The sequence below is a fragment of the Poecilia formosa genome, unplaced genomic scaffold, assembly GCF_000485575.1.
Source record: "Poecilia formosa unplaced genomic scaffold, Poecilia_formosa-5.1.2 Scaffold704, whole genome shotgun sequence".
NCBI classification, from domain to species: Eukaryota; Metazoa; Chordata; class Actinopteri; order Cyprinodontiformes; family Poeciliidae; genus Poecilia; species Poecilia formosa.
The window spans coordinates 133,245-160,416 of NW_006800643.1; the positions used below are offsets into that span (position 1 = coordinate 133,245).

Genomic DNA, 27,172 nt, shown 5'->3' on the forward strand with positions numbered 1-27,172 from the left:
TATATATATATACATACTGGGTAAGACATTTTCATTAATCTAGACCAGTCGTATTCATCGCAACTTTCAGAATTTGAACGGATCCTGACTCGGCTGTATTTCTCTCAGGGTTCTCTTGGTTTGAATGTATCTTAATTCAAATGCACGAATAACACTAAAAGTTCAGACTGATGACTTTATCTAGATAGACCTGAGTGATGACACATTGGGGTTATAGGAATTTATTAGGTGTTAAAGCATGTTGCGATAATTGCTTTCCTGTATTAACAATGTACAAAGCATACTACTACTGTCATACACTGAGCTACATCTGAGCACCGACCACACAAACAGCTGAGAAAAAGAAACATCGACAGTGAGTCACTTGAAAGCAGGCAGAAAGCGTAAGTATTTACAAAGTGCCTCCAAGAAGGTTCATCTGAAGGTTTTGATTACATTTTTTGAGCTTTTTCATTTTCATTTGAGTACCGTTCCGGTAGCCAAGTTCCGTCATTTTATTCTCATGTTTTCACTTGTGTATTTCAGGTTCACCCCACTTCTCTTTGTTCTATAATATGGTAAACACTGAAGTCTGCAATAAAATCCACAGAGCTGAAAACTGTGTGCTACTACGCGCTGCTTTTCACTTTGGCAACGAACTTCTTCTCCTTCACTCGCCTGTTCTGGAACCAGATGGTTATCTGGCGCTCAGAAAGGTTAGTCACAGCCGAGATCTTCCTCCGCTTGTCCTTCGTGATGAACTTGTTGGCTGCATATTCCTTCTCCAGTTCTTTGAGCTGGACCTTTGTGTACGGTATCCGCTTCTTTCTCCCCCGGCGGAAAGGCGAGCCTTCGTGTTGGTGCGCCACCACATCTGGTAAAAAGCATAAGAGAGACAGGGCTCAAGATTTAAGGACGACGTTCCACAGATCAGGATATTTCCGAGTTACACTGGGAGTGTGAAATACACAAGATTATAAATAATATAAATGCTGGATAAATGCTGGAAATGTACGGTGTTTATTCATGAGGATTATACAAATCTGCATCAAACTGGTTTGTATCCGTCTGGTACTCAGACGGGAACCATGTTCCACTTAACTGCGGCCTCGCTAAGAGGAAACATCGAAGCTGTATTTAACATATATATGAACATATACATGATTTTATATGCAACTTTTATCACAACAAATAAGAAAATTATATAACATATCTTATTTCCTTAACATCTACATATCTTATATATGTACATTATATAAGATATGTTATATAATATCTTATATTATATAACATATCTTAACATAAGAAAATATAATTTTCTTATTTGTTGTGATAAAAGTTGCACTGAAGAGATAACATTTATTTAAAATAATACAAAGACATGTTTGATGACACTTAATATCCGAGTTAAAATAATCATCATAAAAACATGATCAGGAACTTGGATCTAAATGAAAGTTATTTAATAATATCTTTTTGAGAAAAATGAGGCAGAAAAAGTATTTTTTTTGTATTCAACAGCTGAAGTCTAGAAATCCAGATAGATAGATTAGATAGATAGATAGATAGATAGATAGATAGATAGATAGATAGATAGATAGATAGATAGATAGATAGATAGATAGATAGATANGATAGATAGATAGATAGATAGATAGATAGATAGATAGATAGATAGATAGATAGATAGATAGATAGATAGATAGATAGATAGATAGATAGATAGGTAGATCTTAAAACAATAAGAAGTTTAGTAAAGTAAGTTTAATGACCACAACAACAACAACAACAACAACAACAACAACAATAATAATAATAATAATAATAATAATAATAATAATAATAATAATAATTCAAGACTTGTATTTTCATTTTATGAATATGTTAGAATTAAATAAACAGCAGCATTGATTATATTCTGTGTCGCTGTTCTAAAGATTATAATTCCTCTGCTGAACGCTGTGGACTGCTAGGCTAGTCAACAGTAACTGAAGAATAAAAGCCCCAGAAATTACCAGCAAGAGCGGTCTTCCAGAGGTGTCCAGCCTGAGCCTGGTCCTTGGAGCAGTACATCTGCCCTCCCCAACCGTTGGTCAGAGCCCATGGCTGGTAGCTGTCCATGGGGAGAAGGGTTTCATGGCGTGGATCTCCGCTGCCAAGAGTTTGGACAACTGATACGTCCAGATAGCTGGCCATGGACTGGTAGGGGTTGGCATAGCCGTGGTAAAATGTGAATTCCTTGGCCCGGTGGTTTGGGTACTCGTCAGGGTTCACTGTAGTGTCCATGTACTGCGAGCTGAGCGCAGCTCCAGTCGCCTGGGTGCATGATTTAATAGAGCTTCTCCCCATCCTGCAGGGATAGTAACTGTTACCAAAGTAGCTGTATGGTAACGCCGTTGCAGCTGATGAACTCTGGTGCGGCACGGCAGCTGCGGGGCAGGGTCCGGCCCCGCATTGTTTTCCTGATGCAGTAGTTTCACTGGAGCTTGAGGTGGAAACGTCCACTGTCGAGTAACCAGCTGAGGAATGCACCAGGTTAGAGGCGTGTCCTCCGAAAGCGGCCGCAGCTGCAGAATGGGCCATGAGGTTGCGGCACTGACTCGCCGCAGTGGCTGCAGCAAAGTTTCCGCTGCCCACCACACCCTCCATGTTCTTGTTGAGGTCTTCTAGGTTGCTGTCATACACAAACATCACAGTCTCCGCTGGCCAGCGAGAATTTAGGACCAGGGAGGTTTTCATATGCGCGTCTTTCCACACTATGGCGTCTGATTTCACAGTCTCCTTTCAAACTCTAACTGCTCCTGCACTGCTACAACATTTAGAAAATGAAGGGGGACTCATCGAACGGCTGTCGCTCTCCCGAACACGCAGATTTAATAAATTCACGTGATGAACGCGTCCATAGTCTTTCAGAAAGTGTGGTCGCTCAAAGACAGAGACTCCCTGTACCCGACCAGAACTCTGGTTTCATCTCTGCAGAAGCCTTGACGCAACAAACCCCCCTGGACCTTGAAATGGACGTCCATTGGCTGAGAGCTACTGGTCACATGATTGAAGAGGAGAGAAGAGAGCCGAGCCGAATTGTTTGGAGCTCAATCACAGGAAAATATTTTAACAAGACTGAGGTCTGGTACGAGCGGGACTTAATCAGATGCATAGCGCTTTCTGAGCGCTCGATGCCATCATGTCAGACAGTCTCTCGTGTCCTCTGGTTCTCGCAAACATCAGTTTTAGTCTCTGTGGTTCTCAATTCAAGCATGTCCGAGAAAGAAAGAAAGAAAGAAAGAAAGAAAGAAAGAAAGAAAGAAAGAAAGAAACAAAGAAACAAAGAAAGAAACAAAGAAACAAAGAAACAAAGAAAGAAAGAAAGTTCCTAATCTAAACAATTTAGAAGAGAATTTATGTCTTAGCACTATGATAGGTCTCCTTTCTTCTACTTCTTGAATGCAAGCAGATTAAGGGTTTAGGTTTTTAAATAATGTGAACAGAACATTTACGGCGTTAAAAAGGTCCTGGGTTGAAACACGTATCCCAGCTTCTCCCAACATTCCATATATCTTCACACACACACACACACACACACACACACACACACACACACACACACACACACACACACACACACACACACACACTTATTTATTTATTTATTTCATTAGTTCTCGTGATGAACTAAATAAATACATGAATAAATTTAGGACACTGGTTGATTTCCAGCAGTCCCAGCAGTTACGTACGGATCCTGTACGTATTTTCTGCCTGAGGCTTTCAGACTTTTTAATTAATAAGTTTTGAGTTTTAAATGAACATATTTTTTAGCAGTCTCTTAAGGAATGTGTGTGTGTGTGTGTGTGTGTCTTTAAGACTATTACTGCTCATTGGTATTTATTGTCTAGCGCTTTTTATTGTTTTTATTTTATTTTTTGCTGATTTGTTTATCGCTGGGACAAAGAAATGCCTTCGTCTTGGATCAATTTCTAAAACATGTTTGTGTTTTTTGCTTCATATTGCTGTCTGCATAGATTCTCTTTGAAGTTGATATACAATCTCTCTCATCATTATTCCAATAAGCTCTAAAACGTGTCAGACACGAAAGCCATGAAATCCTCTCAGAATCGGTTAAATACTGAATCAGTGTTGGCGTGACCTTTTTGCTCTTTTTTTCCTTTAGTGAATAAATTACCATAAAACACTCTATGCTGCTCAAAATGGTCTGACATTTTTTTTCACCGTATATGTGCAGAATTGCTTGTGGCCTAAAGAACTTTATCAAACGAAAGAGTAAACTATTAATTTTGGACATAAATTTCAAGACTGTTCCACTTTCTTATGAATTAATTAACCTCATCGGGTATTTGGATGCCAGCTGCCTTCATGTAAAACAAGGGAGATAATTAATCTTACCCACAGCCTTGATAAACGGTGTGGTAATCTATTTCATGTTGAATTGATGGGTTACGGAAAATGGCAATCCACGTCTGAATTTCTGCTTTAACCGAAAGTAGTCGAGCTGTTTTAATGGCCTGATGTCGGGTTGTCTGAGGGTGGGCGACCTTTGCGCGCGCTTATTCAAACCACCCAGACAGCCCGTCTCTGCGCTGTGGGGTGATCTGGCTTTCCCCGGGGTCAAGGTCAGGTTTAATGCTAAGAGACAACCAGGGAGGGGGAGCTGCAGACTAAGGGACACGCAGATGCCAACTGAGCTCAAGTTCAAGGCCGTCGCACACCTGGGAACAGCTTTAGAGCTTCAGAGCTGAGTGTTGTAGCAGTAGCTGCTGCCGCTCTAATGAACATGCAGTGTCACTAACAACTGGCCATATAACTGCTAAAATCATTACGGCCTGCGTAAAATCATTACGCAGGCCGTAATGATTATGGTGCCTTATTATGATAAGCCACCACAGGAATATATCCCAAGAGAACTCATCTAAAGAGTCAACGGCCATAAAATATATTGTTCTTTAAATAATAAGAAAAAAAAAACATTTTATTGTAATTTCTCAACTTTATAAGCTCACTTCCCAGTCCAGCATGTTTTTAATTAAAATGAGTGGTTCAGATCGATCAGACACTTTGAGTCTCAGAGAGAACTTTAACCAGATTAAACTGAGTAAAACAGCGTTTCTCAGATGAACAAGGTAAATGTTTCTAAAACTGTTCCGAGTCCGTTGCAAAAAAGCAAAAATATATTTGTAATATCTTCATGGATGCGTTCCTTTTATTTTATTTATTTATTTATTTATTTGTTTGTTTGTTTGTTTGTTTGTTTGTTTGTTTATTTATTTATTCATTCATTCTTTTTGTGCTTGTATTTTTTTATTACTATTCTTTCGGTGTTTTTCTTTTTTACTCAGACACTGTGTCGGAGAAAGGGCAGCTCAGAAACCGTGTGGTTTTTAAAGTCAACTAGTAAATATGGGACATCTCGTTACTAGCGTTGGAACAAGAGATAATCACTTTCTCCTGGCCTCGATAGCCTGAACATGAAGAACAATTAAAAATGAGTGGTTCTGGGGTTTTTGTTTGTTTGTTTGTTTGTTTGTTTGTTTGTTTGTTTGTTTGTTTTCTCTAAATAAAGAGGAACTTTTTCTATCAGGCCTTAAACCTCCAGACACAGAAGATTCACGTTTTCTTCACTAAAGCACACAGACGCTCATTTATCAAAACCTCCGTCTTTGTTAATCTCTCTGTATATGGTGACCATTCATTCATTCATTCATTCATTCATTCATTCATTCATTCATTCATTCATTCATTCAAATTATTTTACATAAGGCCAACGGTATTTCCATAAATTTTGAGTCTTTTTTTGTGTGTGTACAGTGTGAATTGTTTTGGGTTAAGTGTGAAATTCCCAAAAATAGTCTGTATAAGAGTAAAGGAGAATTGTAAACCCCACAGCATGGCTTAAATCAGCTGCTAATGTATCATTTCGTTGTAGAATTATTTGGCTCTGATACATTTTGTTCCGTTTCTTACAGTTATTCAAATCAAACATGAAGTGTACAAAACAATTCAATTCAGTTCATTTTAAGTAGAGCCATTTCACAAGTCTCGTCAAATCATTCATGAACGCATTCCAACTGATCCGAGTTTCACAACACAAATTCCAGCATTGGATTCAACATCAGGTTAATATGGAAGAGTTTCGAAAAGTTAACATTTACATATAAGATATCTTGCGTATTCTTAAGACAAATATAGTAAAGATATTTTGTGACTTTTAGGCTTTGTCTGCTCTTCAAGCTACATCTCTTGCCCAGACAACGTCACTCAGTCAGTTTTTGCTGTTCTGGATGGTTTTGGTGTTTTTTACCCTCACTTTTTTTGCTAGTTTGTATTTTGTTGCTCTTTTTCATATAAAATAGCTACACAGTTTACCTGAAACAAGTGAATTCAAATTTAGACCCAAAGGAATTTGTTAAAAAAAATAAAAATCCCTACAGGCTAAGTATCTTTGTTTTTCTCTGCTTTTAAAATGCTTTTATTTCCAAAACCTAGACATTAACATGTTTTAAATTCTAAATGAAATGCCTCTTCTTTCTGTTAAAAAAATAGTGGACAATTAGAGAAACAGAAGCGAAGTAAATGCTGGAGAGGAGAGACGTTCAGGGTCTCTGACAGCTCTGCATTAAGACCGATCGAACTTCTCCTGTGTAATTACACCATTTTGACCAACTGAGATAGTTGACCGGCATTTCCTAACCGAAATCAGCTCCCTGGCATTTGGGGAGCGGCCAGAACCCCCACTGCTCTGCTGCCCGCGTTTTCAATCGCAAACCTGCAAGATGTTTACATGATTTATACAACATGTTTTTGCTGTATATATTGATGATGGAGCCCAGGTACACTTGCAAAAGATCTTGTGCATCCTGGAATTTGGGAATCGTGATGACAGGGTTTAGTGACAAAGGAGATACTAAAATTTGGATTTACAGGCAAAACAAGAGCGGCGGAACAAAGACACGTCAAAAACAAAAACAAAAAAGAAAAAAAAGAGAGAGAAAGAAAGAAAGAAAGAAAGAAAGAAAGAAAGAAAGAAAGAAAGAAAGAAAGAAAGAAAGAAAGAAAGAAATCATGACCCGGCTCAAAGGTGTGGATGTGGCTTAACGGTTGTTAATGTTGAATAAGGAGCCACACCAAGTTTGAGTTTGAACATCTTTGTTCAAGTCCGTTTGGACACACTGGCTAAAACCTGGACATTCAGTCTGAGAAGAAGAAAACAAGAATATTTGTATGTTGGAGATTTCGGGTCATTTAGTAGCTTCCTACTTCCATTTCGTACATTTTGTGTAAAACCAAAATATCTTCGAATTGATCTCTTGCTGATATTTATTGGAGGTGTGTCACCACATTTAGAGTGGATTATATGAAGTTGTTTCTTACTGGTTCATGAGAAATAGCCCAGAAAAGATGGCTTAATTCCCTACTGAAAAAGTTAAATACTAAATGAATCACAGAATGGTAAATGACGAATTACACAGCGCTGGATGACTTTGAAGCAGCAGATTTTAAAATCGCGGGGGTTTATGAGTGTAGATTCCCACAGCGTTCAGACATATCAGCGTCAATAATGTCAGAATTGTTAGCTTCATTTGTGGAATTGTAGTTTGTTACAGTACCTGGCTACAATAGCTATCGTGGATGTAAACTCATTATTACACAAATCGAACAAGGAACCAATAATTTACATTTTGTTTTGTGAAGATCTTTTTATCTGCAATGCGATAAAAAGAAATCGTAAAATGTTGCATCATGGAGCAACGCATTCTGACGTTCATAAAATATATAAAGACTTAAAACAAATCTTTCACGGCTGTAACATAAACTTATAACTGCATAAAAAATACGACCTGTATTTGTTTTAACAAAAATCATCTGGGCTGTGACACCATAATCTTAATACGCGAGACTGAAATTCAAGTAAGGCTTGAATTTTTATTACATATACCATTTGTGTTTTAGAATTTTTTAAAGCACTTTAGTAAGTATTTTGTTCAGTAATGTTCTTAGCATAAATTTGCACAGAAGATGTTTGAATTACATAACGAATATTGGAATATTTCATAATTAGCATGTAGCCTTTTGTTCCCGGTCCATCACAACAGCTTCTCATTTAAGTGCCACTAAAAATATTCATACTCTTGGACGTTTTAAAAATTGGCATTTTTGACACAAAAAAACTCTTCATCATCACAAAATAGAAAGAATATGGCACTTGTGTCCTCACAAACTGACAGTGCAACAAGGAAGAGACCATTGAATGAAGCATCGAGAGCTGCAGCTCTGCTGAAGGAGATGAGAGAACTCTGTTTACAAACAGGTTGGTTATTCCCAACCTCGACATCTGTCTCCCAGCTTCCTGACTATACTAGAAGATAGAGGAGACCACCGTCTGCTGTTGCAGACAGTGCAATAGCAGAGGATATCATTAGTTCAGTTGTTGCTATGCATTTGTGGCAATGTCTAGTGATTTTAAAAATTCCTCACTCTCTGCTACACTTGCAATGTTTCAGCAGTTTGCCAGCTGCTGTGAATGGTTTTCATATAGAAAAAACAAGATGCTGAATCTGTTTAACACAGAAGTTTTTTTCATTTCTTTTTTGATATACTGTAAGGAAACATTCAATAGAAATGAATTATATTTGAATGGCCAAATGAAAGTTTGGACTTTTTTTTGGCAGATTATGTGTGATGTGCTTTTCCTTACATGACACATAAGAGGAGGCTTGTACAACAGTCCACAGCTCAGGTTATCATCTTGGGCAAATGCATAACACATTCAAACTGCCCTGATAGAGTCTTCTGACTGATTTTTGCTGTGCAGCCTCAAAATCTGAAACCCCAAAAGTGGTAGTCACAAATCTTTTGCCATATTAAAAACAAAATAAACAAATAAACATAATACAGTTTGTAAAGTAGATATTTACATAAGTTTTGATCATGACTTTTAATTTATGTAATATATTTTTTCTCACGAGATATTATATTCAAAAGTTTTTACACCAGTATTACAAGCTTTGTACCACTTTTTTTAATCTAGGTTTTGACCTAGATATTAAAACAAGCAGTTGATGAAAACATTATATGTTTTCAGTAATTCCTTGTATCTATGTTGCATGACTTTGTGTTTTTATGAATGTAAAGCACTTTGAAATGCCTTGTTACTGAAATGTGATATTCAAATAAAATTTTATTGATTGATTGTATATAATGCAAATATGGCTGTGTTAATTAAACTAGTTATTTGTGGTGTATAACTGTTAAACTGTTAAAATTACTTTACTAAAATTTAACCAATGCTTTATGAAATACTTCATCCTATTTTATGAATTGTTATTAATATCGTCACGTTCTACAAACAAGCAAGGAAATTAGTCCAGTTTTTGTTGTTTATTCAAAGTTTCAAAATGACAGCGGGTGCAGAGTGCCACAGGAAAGAGAAAATAACGCTGATAAGCTGGTGTAAACAACTTTAAATTCTGATTTTCCTCGCTCTCTGTGTCAGCTTTATTCTACACACAGACAACCAAGACAATATCTTCGCTAACTCCCTAAGGATAGAGTAATATATTGACCAGAATGCCCAGCACTATAGTTAGCTTCCTGTTTTCAGAGCAGTCTTCAGTTCGCTTGCATTCACACTGCATTCAAACAGCACTAGAGTTCACTTCAACTGAACCGAGACCTAGGTTTTTAGGTGAACAAGAGTTCACTTTTTAATTTTGATCAAGTTTAACAGTCAGGTGTGAATGCACTCTATCTAATTTGGGACTGAATAGCTTTGTTCACTTTCTCTGTTGCTGTTTCTAAAACTACAGGTAGACTACAATTCTAATTTGTTCACAACTTTCGCTCTTGTTTCCTGAGTGGTACGGGCGATATTGAACTAGAGGCAATCCTTGTAAATGGGAGAAAGTGAGATTTATAATCAAGCAGAACAGCACAAGAAGGCAATAGCCAGATGGTATAAGTTGTGAATTGGTGATATAGAAATAAACTGAACTGAAACTGAGTTGAAAATAATTTAATTGAAGACAAAATATTTTTAGATATGAATTCTGGCCAAAGTAAAGCCTGATTTTCTTCCTAAGGATATTAAAAGATTGATCTCTGGTTTTATATTAACTTGCCTAGATTATTACAATTTGATTTATGGGGGGTTATATCAGACATCTCTTCATTGCTAATAGCTTGTACAAAATGCTGCTGTTAACAAGAAATAAAAAATGGGAACCTGTTCAATTCTGGCTTCACTCTACTGGGTTCCTGTATGTTAAAAGGATTGATTTTAGATTTTTGCAACTGGCTTTGAAGGGTCTTAATGATCTTGCCTCATCACACTTATGGGTTCTTCTAAAACAGCATGCATCCACTACAGAACCCATAACCAGGTGCCATGTTACAGAGTCAGAATCGGAGATCTAGATGTGATTGTGTCTAATTTTAAATCTGAGAAGTAGCTTAAATTATATTCTGAACTTTTTCTGAGATAACTCTTGGACTGGATGAGAATTATAAAAGAAACCAGCTGAGTCCTCTCTTTTCTGCTGATTAGAGGCCAACAGAATATTCCACCATAAATACCATACACTGATTTAATCCACCTGCACAGGTGTTCGCAACACCAGCCATTGCTATGCTTGGTTAAACCAGGAGCTGCTCTACATGTGCTCTGTGTAATCATGCCAGACAATACACAGTGAGGTTAAATACAGGTATACACATCTGAACAGAGCTTAGCATGGCAGGACACAGAACAGCTATGATAATAATGTGCTTTAATCATGTGGAGCCATAAATGGAGGAGACAGACTGGCATGTCTGCAGTGCAGCAACAAGAAACAGAAGAGTAAATCAACGGTGCTAGTAGGAAAATAACAGCCTTTTAGTAATATTGGGAATCCATGAATAACTATGGGGGACTAAAACTGGCATAATTAAAAATAAATGAAGAGATATAAATATTTTTGCTTAGTCTGTTCCTCACACAAGTGTTTGTTCTTTTTATATTTCCTTGTCTCCTTTTTATTTTTTACTTTTGTTTACGCATTTTTGCCTCATTATGGAAATGAGGAGGGAGGTGTTTCAAGGCATCATCTTTTGCCCATTGGTTGGTTAGCAACCAATAGACCAACATGTTGGGTGATTAGCAGCAATTCTGCTTATGGCTTCAGCATTGCTAAAGCCACTAGCAATTCTGATGGCTTCAAAGATGCTGAAGCCATCAACAAAGATGGCAACCAGCTTATCAGTGAGCTGGAGCTTAGCAAATGTATTAGAAAATAATGCTATCATATATAAATATATATAATACATAGAAATAATGCTTTCATAGTTTGGATGAAACATCTGCTGAAATTGGCTTCTGCTTGAAGCAACTCTAATGAAGTTTAGCAACTTCAGCTCACTGAAGCTTAGCTTCAGTGAGCTGAAGCTAAGCTTCTTTTGCTGAAGTCAGTCGTGCGTAATGCTAAATAACCAATAGGCAGAAGTTGAACCCCTAAGACACCGCATTCCTCTGCCTCCATAAGGAAAAGTAAAAAGAGGAGAAGAGGAAATGTAAAAAGAACAATCTTAGTAACCTTCTGAATCTGAAGAAAGGTACAATTATTTTCAAAAAATCAATCATTATTCTGTCATCTAACAAATATAAAAAAAATGGTAATCATAACTACCATAAACAAGATGTCAAAAATTGAGGGGGGAAAAAATGTCCTTAAATAAAATGTTGTTAAGTATCTGGTTTTAACTGTGATTGTTTTAGATTCTAATGTCAACACTTCTTCTGCCTTGCTTCTTCTCTTTCGGTTATTGCAGTTGTAGTTTTTCTTAGATGCATTCACACCTTTTCTTCCCTCTGCTGCAGAGAACCAGTCTGTTTTTCGGCTGCAGAGGTGTTGGCATGGCTCAGTCCTTTCATTTCCCACTGGACCTTATGAAGATGTTGTTGTCTCCATTGAGGGCAAAAGGAGCAATGACATGAGACATGATGGTGCATAACACCAGGAGAGGGATAAACAAGTACTGTTGGTGGAGGCCCCTCCTCTGGTTTGTTGTGTTGTTGGGAGAGGGAGAAACGCTCTTGCTGCTTCATTAGTGCACTGTGTGGGCCATGTATCATACCAGAAAAAGTCAGTGGAGAATAGTGCTGAAAAGGTAGGTGGAGTAGTTGGGATGTAGAAAATGGGTAAATCAGGTTAGAAGATGGAGAAGCATGACCCATCAGCAATGTGCCCAGTGGGTTGATGAGTGGGTGAGACCAAGGTAGGGAGTGCCTCTGACGTTTGTCCTTCATACGCCTATTCTGGAACCACACCTACAAAAGCAGAAAAAAAAAAAAAAAAAAAAAAAAAAAAAAAAAAAATATATATATATATATATATATATATATATATATATATATATATATATATAACTACAGTAATAATATTACAGCAGGCAATACAAACGTTTACACAGGGCTTCGCTCATTTGGAAAAAATGTAGACACTAATAATAATAATAATAATAATAATAATAATAACAAATATTAATAGTAACTGCAGTAGAGACATTGAACTATCTGTTTGCATGAGGCCATATTATTTAGGTTGGGAGTTTTTATATGTTTTTATTTGTTATTGTGATAACTGTGTATGTGCCCTCCTCAACTAATGCTGCGGCAGCCTGCTGTGTCCACACAGGCAGACTCCAAGCACAGACCCACAGGTCCTCTTTCTGATCTCCCAGAATTGGAGTCATGTCTCTCTGTCCTTCACTCTCCCCACCTTCACTCAGTATGTCATCAATAAAACACTGGGCTTATGTACACCAACACCAAGATATAGACAAGGTATGGACATATCACCTCTCCACCCATGGGGTGTTCATATCACAACCTAGTTCATCAGCAGCCTGTGTACACAGAGAACCAGCTGTGACATGCACGGTGAAGACATGGTTCAAGAACCCTGAAGACGCTCTGAGGGACCGTTTATGTCCCACTGTGTGTAAAGAGCTCTGAGCTCTTCAAGAAGAGGATGATAGCATTGTAGTTCACCCATTCTCCCTTCTGTGCAACACCCAGGTCTGTTTACCAATTACAGGACCAAACCAAAACCCCTCAGTGTCATTACCTTGAGAAATAATGAGTTTCTGTTAATTATAAACAGGCTTTAATGTTGAAAATGATCAAATGTTACAAGCCATAAAAATGGAACAGATGCAAGGTGAATTTCACCATCCAGTGCTGGGCTCCACTCACCTTAAGGGCGACAGCAAGACTGCACCAAAGATTGTAGCGCGAGTTCTGCTTTTACCTTCTCCTCATTCTGCTCCCTCTCTGAGGCTGTTGGTCTGCTTAATCAGGTTTTGTTTATGCAACAGAGTCAAGGTTTCTTTTTCAATGGTGGAATAATTCAGTTGGTTTTGTGAAACCAGAACCCTGTAATAAGAGTACTGTTTGTGGTGACAAATTGCCTGATCCTTGTTTTGAACCATTCATTTTTTGATGGTCTCACTGACAATGATAACTAATCGCTCTTTAAAGTAAGCACGTATCCTAAGAGACACTGGAGGTTCTGAGTCAGTCATTCTCTGAATGTCTTACCTTTCTCACATGAGAGTGGATGTGATTTCAACTCTGATCTGAGAGGGATAGAGATGATCAGTCCACAGAGTTTACATAAAATCAAAACTGAAGCCAGTAGACAGCAACAAGATTTTTTCCTGTTGCTGTCTACCCAGATTTACCCATAGATGGTTTGGCTATATTAATTGGAAATGACATTTCTAGAAATTTAGTACTTCAAAATCTGGAGATTTTAGATAATCCTTTAAATCAGTGACTGACGCCAGTCTTATATACTTCTGTCAGACTGCTCCAGAGCAGCTGTAGCTGCTGTCCAGTAGTTTGCCTCCATCAGCATGTCAGTGTGTGAATGGGTGAATGATTGTGAAGCGCTTTGGGGTCCTCTGGAGTTGATAAATTGCGATAGAAGAACAAAGCCATTTACCATATGTTATGGTTACGTAAGCATGCAGCACTGTGCATGTGAGCAGATAAAAGAGATAGAGGAAAGACACAGAATCACATGTATACATAACAGCATCATGGACTGAACTAACTTCTTTGAGGACAACACTGTGTCCATTAGTAAGGCACATTGTTTCTCCAAAACAAGCCCTGGATAAATCCTGAAATAAAGGCATTAGAAGATGGCATTTAGATCAGGAAACAAAGAAGAGCTGAGAGCTGTGCTGAAAAAAACCTAAAAAACAAAGAGAGATAGGTCTACAGGAAAAATTATGGAGGTTCATTTGCAGCAGAAAAGCATCTTTGGGGTTTGGAAGAGCCACAAACTGCCAGCTGCAGGAAACTTGGGTGGGAGAACAACCTAAGACATTACGTCTGCAGGTTTGACTAGTCATCCCTCACTTTGTGCACTGATACCAGATGACCACATCTTCATCGAGATGAGCTATACTGGACTCTAAAAGAATACCTGGGTATTCACCTGAACAATAGACTGAACTACACTCACTTATGTTCTTTAGGCAGGTGAGATCATTTGCAATGCAGGTTGAGATTCTGAATACCTGTTTTCACTCAGTAGTGGAGTGAGCTGATTACTTAAAGCAATGAATTGGATCTGTTTTGTCAGTGCCTTGGTAAGATGTGTGCTATAAAATAAATTGAATTGAATTAACCTGGCAAATGTGATGAAGCAAAATTTGTCATATTATGTAATCCAGCATGTAGCAGAAAACAGATTTCTTATTAGATATGAATATAAAACTTTGTATATGAATACAAGTTTGATACTATCAACAGATGTTAAATCAAAGAACAAGAATCGGAAATGTTCTGGATGTTCTGAATCATGTATAGTTTTCTTTCTTCTGTTTGTGTTGGTCTTACATATTAAATTCCAGTTTAATATATTTATGCTTGTTGTAATGTGGCAAAATATAGAAAAGTTCAAGGGGTATGAATACTTTTTGCAATCAACTGTATTTACTTTGGAACTAAACATTTAGTTTTGAACCAAAAATTTTGTTTGAAAACTAAATATTTAAGGGCTGCCCAGTGGCCCAGTTGGTAGCACTGTTGCCTTGCAGCAAGAAGGTTCTGGGTTCAAGTCCTGGCCCAGGGTCTTTCTGTATGGAGTTTGCTTTATGACATGCTAGATAAATCAAAAATATTTCTGTTAATTTTTAACTGTAACTTTACAAATGGCACCTCATAATCCCGCACTAAGCAACAATGAACGGTTTATTCTCTACTGAAAGTCTTAGAAAACAGTAAATACCTTTATCGTAGTTTCTGGAAGATTGAGTACTGCGGCCAGTTCGCACCGCCGAGCCCGGGACACATAACTCTCATTGCGGTACTCCTGCTCCAGTCGGGACACCTGGTTCCGTGTGAAGGCCGTCCGGTGCCGCCTACTGGGGTCCAGCGAGCCCTGCTGCTGCTCCGGGCTGCTGTCCGGGGTGACCACAGCAGCCCGGACTGCTGTCTGTTTATCTTCTAAAACGACAAAAGCTCAATGATAACCACTGTCTGCTGGAACAGAAGAAAACTATCCTTCACAATCATACCATCAATACATTTTAGAGTGTTTTTTTTTTCTTTTTCTGTTGAGTATGTTTCAATAAGAGCTAGCTGCAAAATAAAATTGTTTAGTAAGAGGCTAATAACGTAGCAATAAACTACATCCAAGTACAAACAAGGTAATTGCATCAGGTAACCTATCAGGTTTACTTCTCGGTCTGCTCACTCAGGCTCATCTAGCCTACACAAAAAGTGTAAATCAAAAATTCCATTGGTTTCTCCTCCCAGCTTCATATCGCTCTTATGACAATAGTTTCATTTACTCTGGATAAATTTAAATAGAAATGCGTTCTGTATTTAATCTACTTACGCATAAATTAGTTTTGTGCTCAAAAATAAATCAGAGCACCTATCGCTTTTTCTGTTTATCGCTGTGTGCCTTTCAGGTTAATTTTGTCCCTAATTCAATCTGCGCTTCTAACCCAGTGGAGTGGGAAAACATGCAGACATATTTATCTACATACCCTACACCAAACCTCTCCACCCCCCACCGATCACACACAGACCTCTCCTGTCCCGCTCCTGTCTCTCGTCCTGCAGCCAGCATGCTTTTCAAGGTGGAGTAGGATCGGCGCCGCGGCTCTGAGAAGTGTTTAAGGTGTTCAGCGATAAAACCTTTGGTCGCCTTCTCAGTCTTTGTACTTTTGTTGTGGAGAATTAAAGACTTCATTGTTGACTCGTTGTTCAGACCGCAAACAGACACTTATTGTTTTCATCTGTTTGATGTGTATGAGTTTGGGAGCGAATTATCACTGGTTTACTGTCTCCAAAGAGACCGGCAGATCACGGGGGAGAGGAGTTAGTAATTTAGATAATTTTAAGGCTGCTAGTTTGTAGCTACCTTTTGTTGTCAGGCTACTTCTATTCTTTCATATTCTTTGCAAATAACATAATTTGGACAAATATTGAAACCTTTTTCGAGTTTCATTCATTCACAAACTTTATTTATCGTTTGTAAATCCCACTGAGACATTAGGCCTTAAGCTTTTGAAGATTTTTTTAAGCTTCATAGGAGTAAATTAATGCTTATTCTTGATGGTACCAAATTTTACTCTATTTTATGAAATCTTTGAAAAGATGACGTGTGATCAGTTGACTATGTCCCCTAACAACTGTGAACACTGACTCCATTACTGTTCAGAACTGACCTCCAGTAGAAAGCTACATAGAATACACCACAACTGCAGATCTCTGATGATTTTTTTTTTATTTTTAATGGGATTATATAGAATAGAATAGAATTTATTGATCCCCAATGTCATGTGGTGGTGAGTTTGTAATGGTGAGAATGAACACTGAGACCCAGATGATGCTGATGATTTAATAAAGAGAGTGCTCAAAACAGTCCAGTTCAGGCCCCACGGCAGAACATTTAGCAACAGCTAAATACCGGTAGCAACTGAAAATACAAGACTGGAAACGAGAGCAGAGTCGACACAGGACTTAACAGTTCTACTGTGAGCGACACGCAACACACAAACACACAAGGATCTGACAAAGAACAGAGACAACAGGTGGGCTTAAATACACAGGTAGTAATCAGGGGGACTAGACACACCTGGGAAACAATTGGGGAGCAGACAGGACAACACAGAAACTCACAGGATCACAATAAACACAGAAAAAACCCAAAAATAAACACAGAAAACTCAAATCCTAACACCCAAGAGAAAATCAATTTTATTACATTTGATCAATTTTCAAACTAATATTACTAAACCTTTAGCAGATTTTTGGAAATGACACAATATTAAAATAAAACTGGAAATAAATATTAAAAGATTCAGTTATTCAACAAATGTTCTTTTCATAATTTCAGTCTAAAGACAAACAGTACAGGTGTGGAAGCCTAACCTACAGGCAGAGATGGAAAATGTCAAAGTTTACTGTGTAGCACTAAATGTTGTGGATTTTATTAGAATATGTTTATTTCAGTTGTTTGAGATTTAGCCTGACCTACTCCTCAAATTCTTGAGACTTCACCTGGACATCCCTGGTACATGTGGGTCTCCCAGTGATTTATGCATTCTAATCTAGTTCTGAAACATACATAAAGTTACCACTGGAATGGATGTTCATATGTGATGTCTGTGTGCGTCAGAGATGTTCAGCTTTTTCCAAGTCAAGCCCAGTCGTAAGACTGTAAGAAGATCAGTCACTGTGTTGAATGAGTGTCAAACGTCTCATTGAACGGAACAGGATGTGCTTTTGATATCTAGAGGAGGTTAGGGGTGTAAGTTACTTTTATTTGTTCTGAAATTATCCAGTCATTAGTTACACAGCATTCACTTTAGGAGACATCCATGGTCATTACTAATAAGATAAAAACTGTGACTAAGACTTGAATTTTAGACTAATACTGTATTTACTCTATACAGTAAAATTTGTATTTATATGTTAAAGTTCTGACAACCACAGCTGCTGGCATTTACCATAAATTAGAGACTTTAGAGACTTTTTTTCCACAGGACTCCAAGTGAAGTCTCTTGTCTTTGGGGCAAAAGTCAAAGTAGAGTCTAATGTCTTTTACAAATTAAGTACGACTTGAGGCTGAGTCTCAAACTTACTCTGAAGTGCATGGGATGGAATGTCGTCACAGACCAGTGACGATATTCCCCTCATTCAACACCCTATTTAAAGGAATGGTTCATTAGCAGGTATCTGCTATGTGTGACATGCTGAGAGGGTTATTCAGTCATTTTAGCTAAATGAGTTGGAAGAAGGGCATACTTAGGTATGGCTGGTGTGTTGCAGATTTTAGAATCTGCAACACACCAGCCATTAAGGACTTTTAACCGAACTTCACAGTAATAATAGTTAAGCAGCCACTCAAATTTTCAGAATCAGAATTTCTAAACCTCCAGTTGGCTTAAGTCAGATGCAGTACACCCTGTTTTTGTCTTTTAGTAAATTCACAACTGCTTTGCTTCACCATGCCAAAATGATTTTTACAATTTGAACATGAACGTTTATCAATGAGCTCTGAAAATCTTTTAGGTCATGGAAAAAATCTTGGGAAGTTGTTGCTTATAGTTTTGTTCTCTGTAAGTGATCACACAGTCTCACTCTACTTCATTAAATCCATGTTTGTAGAATGATGAACATGTTGCATCACTTTTCAATTCATATGTGAAACACATTGAATGTATGTAACTATGCAACATGTGTTGCTAAGAAGTTCTGAGAATACTGGAAAAAAGTGTTTGATGTCCCTGTGAGATGCACGCAATGCCTTTTAGAAATAAATATGTCCCAAGCCTTGCCTGACTCCCTATATTTTAATGTATCATGGTGATTTCCACCAAAACCTGTATGGAGTGCTGCTAGGATGCACTGGAGAATTTCTCCAGTGCTAAGAAATTAGACTCAGAGGTAAAAATGTAAAAAAAATTGAGTCTCAGAGGTGAAAACACAACTACTACTACTACTACTAATAATAATAATAATAAAAACTTTGCTTAGTCTGTGGATTCATCGTGTGCTCTGCAGTACAGGGTTCTTCTCTGTGCTGCTGTGAAAAGCGCCATGTGCAATTAAGCTATTGTTCTGATGATGCTATACAGAAAGAAACTAGGGACAATATTTATTTGCATAAATACCTATTAGACTTAAGTGACAGGATTACATTTGATGAAATTGTTGTTAGTTATTAGCTATTAGTTGTTTTAAAATATCTTATTTAAATACAATGAAACCTGCCTATGTTCACCTTAAAAACTTAATTTTAAATACACTGCCTGGCCAAAACAAAAAAATTCACACGCTCTAATATTTGCTTGGACCGTCTTTAGCTTTGATTACAGCACACATCCACTGTGGCATTGTTTCGATAAGCTTCTGCAATGCAACAAGATTTATTTCTATCCAGTGTTGCATTAATTTTTCACCAAGATCTTGCATTGATGATGGTAGAGTCTGACCGCTACACAAAACCTTCTCCAGCACATCCCAAAGACTGTTAATGGGTCTGGACTCTGTTGTGGCCAATCTATGTGAAAATTATGTCTCATGCTCCCTGAACTATTCTTTCACAATTCGACCCCCATAAATCCTGGCATTACTTTCTTGAAATATGCCCCTCCCATCAGGGGTGATAGAATAATCTGGTCATTCAGTATATTCAGGTAGTCAGCTGACCTCCTTCTGCAAGGACATGCTGTTGCTGAACCTGGACCTGACCAACTGCAGTAACCCCAGATCGTATTGGCTCCAGTTAGCTTCATGATCAATGGTTTTCTTAAAGCTATAGACCTGTTCAGTCCCAGTCCCTTGACTTCCCTTCACATTCTGCCTGTGTAAATGTTTTTACTTTCACTATCAAACATAGGCCGGAGTTCTACAGTTGATTTTCTTCAAATTGATTTCACCAAACATTTAAGTGATCGCCAATCCTGAATGACAATCATTCAGGATTTTTTTTCCAGCCACATTTCTTCCTTGAAGACAATTGGTCCCTTACAGTTTTTAATAATGCGTTGGACAGTTCTTAACCCAGTTTCAGTAGTTTCAGAAATCTCCTTAGATGTTTTCTCTGCTTGATGCATACCAATGATTTGACCCTTCTCAAACAGACTTACAGCTCTTCCATATCTTTAGACATGGTTGTTTAAGAAATGAGAAGCAACTGATTGCACCAGTTGTGTCATGTTGGATTTCAGTTTCTTGACCCACATGCAAGTTCACACAAGACCAGAGAACACTGTTCAGTGAAAGTTTAATGTATTTCAAAGGTACGATCAAACTGTGCTCCAGAGGGTAGGCAGGTCAGCTCGGGTTTGTCATTCGGATGGAGGTTGCGTGGAGGGAACGGCCAGGATCTGGGAGCAATTCCGAGGACCAATGATGGAGAGGGAAGGAGAGCGGCAGGCGGAGGTGTTCAGTCTTGGCAGGAGCGATCTTAAAAGTCAGGCGTGGTTCCTGGGTTGATGACAGCTCGTCGTTTTCTGAAAGAAGACACAAAATTACTTGGAGTCTCATAAAACATCCATAGCATGATTTCAGGTTAGACTCTGACTAACAAGTGGGACCATCGAGCGATGAGTGACTGCTCCTCTGCTTCTTAAAAGTCCACCAGTCAATCACTCGGAATCAGCTGCCGGTGCGCCAGCCTGTCAGAACTCTCCTCCGAAGATCCTCTATAGGAAAGAGCACTCACACCAACCCGAATCCTAACAAGTTGGGCTTAAATAACTTGTTGCCAGCTGAAACATAATCACCCATGGAGTAATTATCCAATAGCAGGCTCATACTTATTTGCTTTGTTAAATCCAGGTGGCGCCAGGCAATGTAGTCATTTCGGTAACACTTTATTTGACGGATTGTGAATAAGACTGTCATGACACCTGTCATGAACATGAGTAATATAATATATAAGTCTTAATGAATATTTATGACTGTTGTCATAAAGTGTCAGTCGGTAAATCATGACACTTTTAATACACAGTTGACATTATTCAAAATGTCTTTGTTATGACAACTTGTCATTAACCAAGAAATCATGATCCGACATAAATTCGTTATAAAAGTATTACTGATTACACTTACTTTTATAACAAATTTATGTCAGATCATGATTTCTTAATGACAAGTTGTCATAACAAAGACATTTTGAATAATGTCAACTGTGTAAAAAGATTTACCAAATGACACTTTAAGACAACAGTCATAAATATTCATGAAGACTTACTCAAGTTCATGACAGGTGTTATGTCATGTTTATGACAGTGTCGTGACAGTCTTATTCACAACACGTCAAATAAAGTGTTACCATAATTTCACTATAAAACAGTCACATAAAATAAGCATAATCAGAATTTCATTTAAAGTGCATGGTTCCAATCCCATATCTCCATATAAGGCCAGTTTTTGAGTGTTTCTGAGCAGCCCTAAGAAGTAGCACAGCTCTGTGCATTGAACTTTCTCACTACATGGTTGTTGACTGTACGCCACACACATGATCTGTAGAGTTCAGTGTATGATTTATAAATCAGGTCATGACTAAGTTTAACTTTATTTATAACACCACATAATGTTCCACCAGCTGAATCTGATTGAACTTTTATCTTCTTTAAATGGAAGATTTTCATCCACAATAAATCCTAAATATTTATATATTTTTAGGAATAGACAAAATAATAGGCTCAAAGCAATGTTGTCAGTTTGTGACTAAGCATTTGAAAATTAATAACTTCAGTTTTATCACAATTTATCTTTAACCTCATTTTGTTACACCAAAAATAAACCACACTTAATTTCTGAATATCTCAGTAATAAGCACCATAACATCAGCATACAGGCTTTTATATCACCTTCTGTCACTCCCACATCTATCTCCTTAACTGCCATTGCCACATCATCTATATATAAGGCAAAGAGAGTAGGAGACAGGACATTACCTTGTTTAACACCAGATGGTGTTGGAAGCCAACCTGTTCTGTGGTCATTCACCTGAACACAAGATTGTGAATTATGATAAATAGCTTTTACAGAGTTATTAAATTCCCCATCAATTCCTGCTTTTAATAACTATTTAAAAGACTAGTGTGTTATGACCAAACAAATAAACTATGATTTTCAGTCTCTTGTTCCTATATACAAGATAATACTTAAAAAAGGCAATTTAGGAAATTTAGAGGGCACCTTGTTTTTCCATGGCACAGACTTGATCACCTCCAGCTGGTACTTTTGTGCTCAGTTCAGCAGTCATATACAAATACCAAATTCAATACCAGTTAAGAGGGACAGTGACTGGATAAAGTGGCAAGTGCTTTGTTGTGTGAGAGATGTGAACCTTATTAGAAACACATTTCTTGCAAAAGAGGATAACTTCAAATAAATTATTGAACAGTCTTTTTTTTCTTAGTGGGATGAATTGAATTATTTGTGACCATGCATGTCAATGAGGTTTTTGTTATTGTCTTTGATTTTATCCTTAGCACAGAGATATTAAGAAATATAATGATTTACATTGTTTGCTGTCACATTCTGCCAAACACTCTGTCCCATAGGGTTTGTAGTTTTGATCAAGTGATCAGAGTACAGTTGTATCTGTAAAACACATGGGCATTGAACCCCTGCCCTGTTGCATTTTTCCCAACTCTGCTGGTGCCGAGTCTGCAGTTTGGTGATCATGTACAAATCTGTTCATAGTGTCTTTTTATAATGCTGTATGAGTTTCCACAGTACATCACAACATTGCTGACTTTTCTTAGCATTTAATAGTCAAACTAATTATGAAAATCCCTATGTACCTGAAATTGCAACTAAAGTATTTCAAAAGCCAACTTGAATTCTCAGTAATGAAAATCTTTACATATTTTTTTCTTTTTTCTTTGGACATCAAACAATAAACAAGAACTCTCCTGGTTTGAAATATCTTTGTTATTAAACAATGCAGTAAAGTTCACAACTGTTCTTCAGCAGATTTCCACAGAGAATAGATTTATCGAAGATCAAGTGATGATGGCTGTTCACAGCACTCATACATGTGCTGAACTTCAGGAGTTGATGTAACTGAAACATAAGCTATTCTGGGGCCTAAACCCAAGAGCTGCTCCATGCAGGATCAGGTTGGGGAGACAATACGTGACTATCAGTCTTCACAGCTTCTGAGAGTTCACAACAGTTTCTAAAACTGACAGATCTGGGATCGCACACATTAACAACTGCACCTGCACTTTGTGCCATTTTTTTTTTATTATTTAGAAAGTGTATTACACTAAAAGTTAATTATTTCTGTATTGATAATGTTGAGATGTTTTACCAAGGTCGAGAAAGAGTCACATGCTGTTAGACAAAGGGCCCATAGTAAAGAGTTACATTTTTGATTCTGTTAGACACCAAGGTCCATTTCTCACGAGAAACAGAAACTTATCAGGCCACAGAGACATGGTGTGATTTCAGGGAGCGTTTTCAGTCCATATAATCAGCTACCCTCCTTCTCCTCAGACGCTGCACAGACTTTTTTTAGAAACTCTTCTCGGATGTAATGGTAAAGCGTCTCCTTTCAGCGCTGAAAGTTAATAAAATAAGTAAAGTCTGAAAGCTTTTCTTGGCTGATTTTATGCTCCGTGTGTCAATACAAATTATGATTCATCGATTGAGATTCTCATTCTCAACAATAACTTCATAACTAAATTATTAGAAATTGTTTCAGGCTGCGGCACAGGGGAAAGCAATCAAAAGTATTCTAAGAGAAAACTAAAGAGAAAAATATTGGCGGCATAGCCGAGAGAAAAGTTTACATATGGCCAAGAAAAAAATGCATCCAACTCAGCATGTGCACAATCATTGCATTTAGAAGGCAATTTTATCAAGATTTTTCATCAATATTAAAGTAATAAAGGGCTGAAACTAAACTTCTCCAGAGAAAAATCTAATAGCCTTAACTGACTCCATCAAAAGCCTTTTCAACATCAACAGAAATTACGCGTTCTGCCTGTTAGAGGTGTAGATGATGGTCGAGATTCTCCAGCTTTTCCTCAGTGTTGCTGTTTATTTAAATGCTTTTTCACACAGTACATTTATTTATAATTTCATTTTCTCTATAATATTGCATTGGGATGTTTGCTGTTATGGGTGCACACATTTAGTAAACACCTTTCTGGGTTTATGCACCCAACTTTGGGTGCATAAACATTAACCAGTGTCACAATCTTATACACCAAATTTGCCTGATATGATAATGAATCATCCACTTTTATCTGTAATAATGTTAGAAGCAACAAAGGGGCTGTTTTGAATAATTAGAATAGCAGCACCCTTTGCAGACAAAAACTCTAAAAGATAAAAAAAAAAAAGCCTTCAGCAATATCATTTATTCTGCTGCCTTTCTCCATGGGTCAAAAAGACATGTTAATTACAACTTTTATTAGCAGTCTCACACTGAGCACTAACTTCATACATTCAGAACCAGCTCTGAACAGACTTTTTGAATACTCAGCTCCTTCCCTTGGAGCATTATGTGCTTGCCAATGCATTCATCAATAGAAATGTGAAAAATCTTCATTTTTGCTCCATCTGACTCTCATAAAGAATGTGATGGTGACCATATGTGAAGTACTTTCACTTCCAGAATGTATATTTTGACTTGTGTCAACAATAAGTGAAGGCAGCTGCTGCTATGAAATGAGTTGTAGTTGCAACAGGAAAATAATCACAGCTAATTGAAATCGGCTGAACAGGCTTTGCTAAGTTGGTGAAAGATCTCTGTTAAGCTTCGTATGGCAATAAGCTAATTTTTACCCCTGTCCTAACCCAACAACTGATACAACAAAATAGCAAATTTGCATTACACACGATCTCTAAGACTACTTTTGATAATGCATATGACAAATTTCATCCTAATATCATATGCTAACATCTGTTATAAAGCTTCACATTTCAAAGGAGTGAGTGTCAATCATTTTTCTGAAAAATTGTGTTTAAGCTGTTTCTTTTAACTGAATCTTTGCTGCAGTTAAAGGAAGCAAAAATTGGCAAAGTAACAAGACAAACTGAAGCATGTTTTCACATAAAGTCTAAAAAGCTGTAAAATAATCATTTGAATGATATTTGTAAACATGAAGAGTAAGCAGCATATATATATATATATATATATATATATATATATATATATATATATATATATATATATATATATATGCACACGATAGAGAATATATGTATGTACATAATCTGTCTTCCTCTCCCTTTCTCCTCACAATTGTCACTCCACATCCAGCATGACAGCTTTCTCATTAATTAAGCCAGATAGAAGCCAATACCAAGGGAGCCATTTCAAATAACTCATGTTACTTACTGGATTAGGTTCTGTGTATTTGTACCTGCACTTGTGTGTGTGTGTGTGTGTGTGTGTGTGTCTTTTCTTTGCTGTGGTTGTCGTAAAAGTAGGTCTGAACCACACGAACAGTAAAGAGATTGCTTGTAAAAAAAAAAAAAAACACCACAGCCACAAACAGACCATGCATGAAGAGAGGCTGTTTTATCTGCATTACATGAAAGACGATTGGTACCCACAAACAACAAAGAACTGTTGTTTTGACAAAAGTACAGAAGCATGGACTTTCATTTATTTTCTGTGCAAAGGCAGAATAAAAATGCTGTCTTTTTAAAATTTTGACACTGAAAACTATAGGAGTTCAGTCTGATGACTGCATCCATTCTTGAGTTTCATGACTCATTTCATTACTGAAAGAATGATACTGCTAATATCAAATGACATTTGACTGTTCTAGAAGATAAGGGTGAGGAGCTTAGATCTTTTAAGAAAATCAAAGTAAAGCCATAATTTTTATTTCTGTCAGTCAGTCACCCCATGACCCACAGGCAGGGGTGAAAGTTTTAAATTCTTGGGGATACTATGACAAAAAGAAATTAAAAAAAAAATATATATATATATATATAAAAAATTAAAAAAAATTCCCTTCTCACCTTCCGCGGGTGGTCTCTTTCATCCTCTGAGCTCGGGTCCTCTACCAGAGGCCTGGGAGCTTGAAGGTTCTGTGCAGTATCTTGGCTGTGCCTAGAACTGCACATTTCTGGACTGAGATGTCTGATGTTGTTCCTGGGATCTGTTTTAGCCACTGCTCCAGTTTGGGGGTGACTCCCCCGAGGACCCCGATGACCACAGGCACCACTGTGGTCTTCACCTTCCAGGTCTTTTCCAGTTCCTCTCCGAGGCCCTGGCATTTCTCCAGTTTCTCATCCTCCTTTTTCCTGATGTTGTAGTCTCTTGGTATTGCTACATTCACCACAACGGCTTTCCTCTGTTCTTTATCCACCACCACAATGTCCGGTTGGTTCGCCATTACCATTTTGTCTGTCTGGATCAGGAAGTCCCACAGGATCTTAGCTCGGTCATTCTCCACCACCTTTGGGGGTGTTTCCCACTTTGATCTTGGGGCTTCCAGTCCATATTCTGCACATATATATATATATATATATATATATATGAAAAAAATCAGTGACGTGCGGTCAGGGGAGGCAGGTGAGTGAGGCAGAGCCTCACCTGTCATCATGGAAAAATAATATATAATAAAACTATTTATATTTTCACCCTGTGGTTTGTACTATAAAGTATCTATTTTTTACTTGGCTTAACCAATTCTGATTTTTTTTTTTCTTCAAAATTGCTGGATTATCACATTTTCCCACTCAAATGCTTGGAAGCGAAGCCGGTGAGGCAGCAGCGAGCTGAGCCTCACCTAGGATTGCGCAACCTCTCGCGAACTGCACTGGCTGCCATTCTATGGGAGCATGTTCGTCCTGATTGTACGCCGGCAATAAAATGATTAAGAAACATTTAATATATGGACTGATTTTCCATAATTTTGCTTATGTATATAATGTACAGTGTTTTTTTTTGTCACCAACTGTGTTTGTATTGTGTTTTGTGTGCGGAAGAGCGATCAGAAACGGCAGAGAACAGACTCGAGGTGAGGCAGGCAGTTCTCTTGCCTCATGGCCGGGGGCGCTCATGATCCCAGATATTGTGACTGCACAACTGTAGAGTAAGACACAGTGAGATAGCCATGGAGCTAGCCATACAGTAAATAAGTAAAGTACAGAAATTTATTTTCTCCTCTCTTCCGACGTAAA

General features: G+C 37.7%; 2 protein-coding genes across 2 annotated transcripts; both read right to left on the reverse strand.

Annotated features, from left to right (window-relative positions):
• Nucleotides 1–198: 198 nt before the first annotated feature.
• Nucleotides 199–2,969, reverse strand: hoxb13a (homeobox B13a). The gene is made up of 2 exons (XM_007542518.2): nt 1,995–2,969; nt 199–853 (listed from the first exon to the last, which is right to left on the reverse strand). Exons 1-2 carry the CDS (start codon nt 2,716–2,718, stop codon nt 609–611), a joined length of 969 nt encoding a protein of 322 aa, XP_007542580.1. The 5' UTR covers nt 2,719–2,969; the 3' UTR covers nt 199–608.
• Nucleotides 2,970–9,395: 6,426 nt separating this feature from the next.
• On the reverse strand, nt 9,396–15,750 carry LOC103130985 (homeobox protein XHOX-3-like). Its single transcript, XM_007542519.2, has 3 exons — nt 15,741–15,750; nt 15,273–15,505; nt 9,396–12,298 (listed from the first exon to the last, which is right to left on the reverse strand). The coding sequence occupies exons 1-3, from the start codon at nt 15,748–15,750 to the stop codon at nt 11,822–11,824; spliced, it is 720 nt and encodes a 239-aa protein (XP_007542581.1). The 3' UTR covers nt 9,396–11,821.
• Between the last annotated feature and the right edge of the window lie 11,422 nt (nt 15,751–27,172).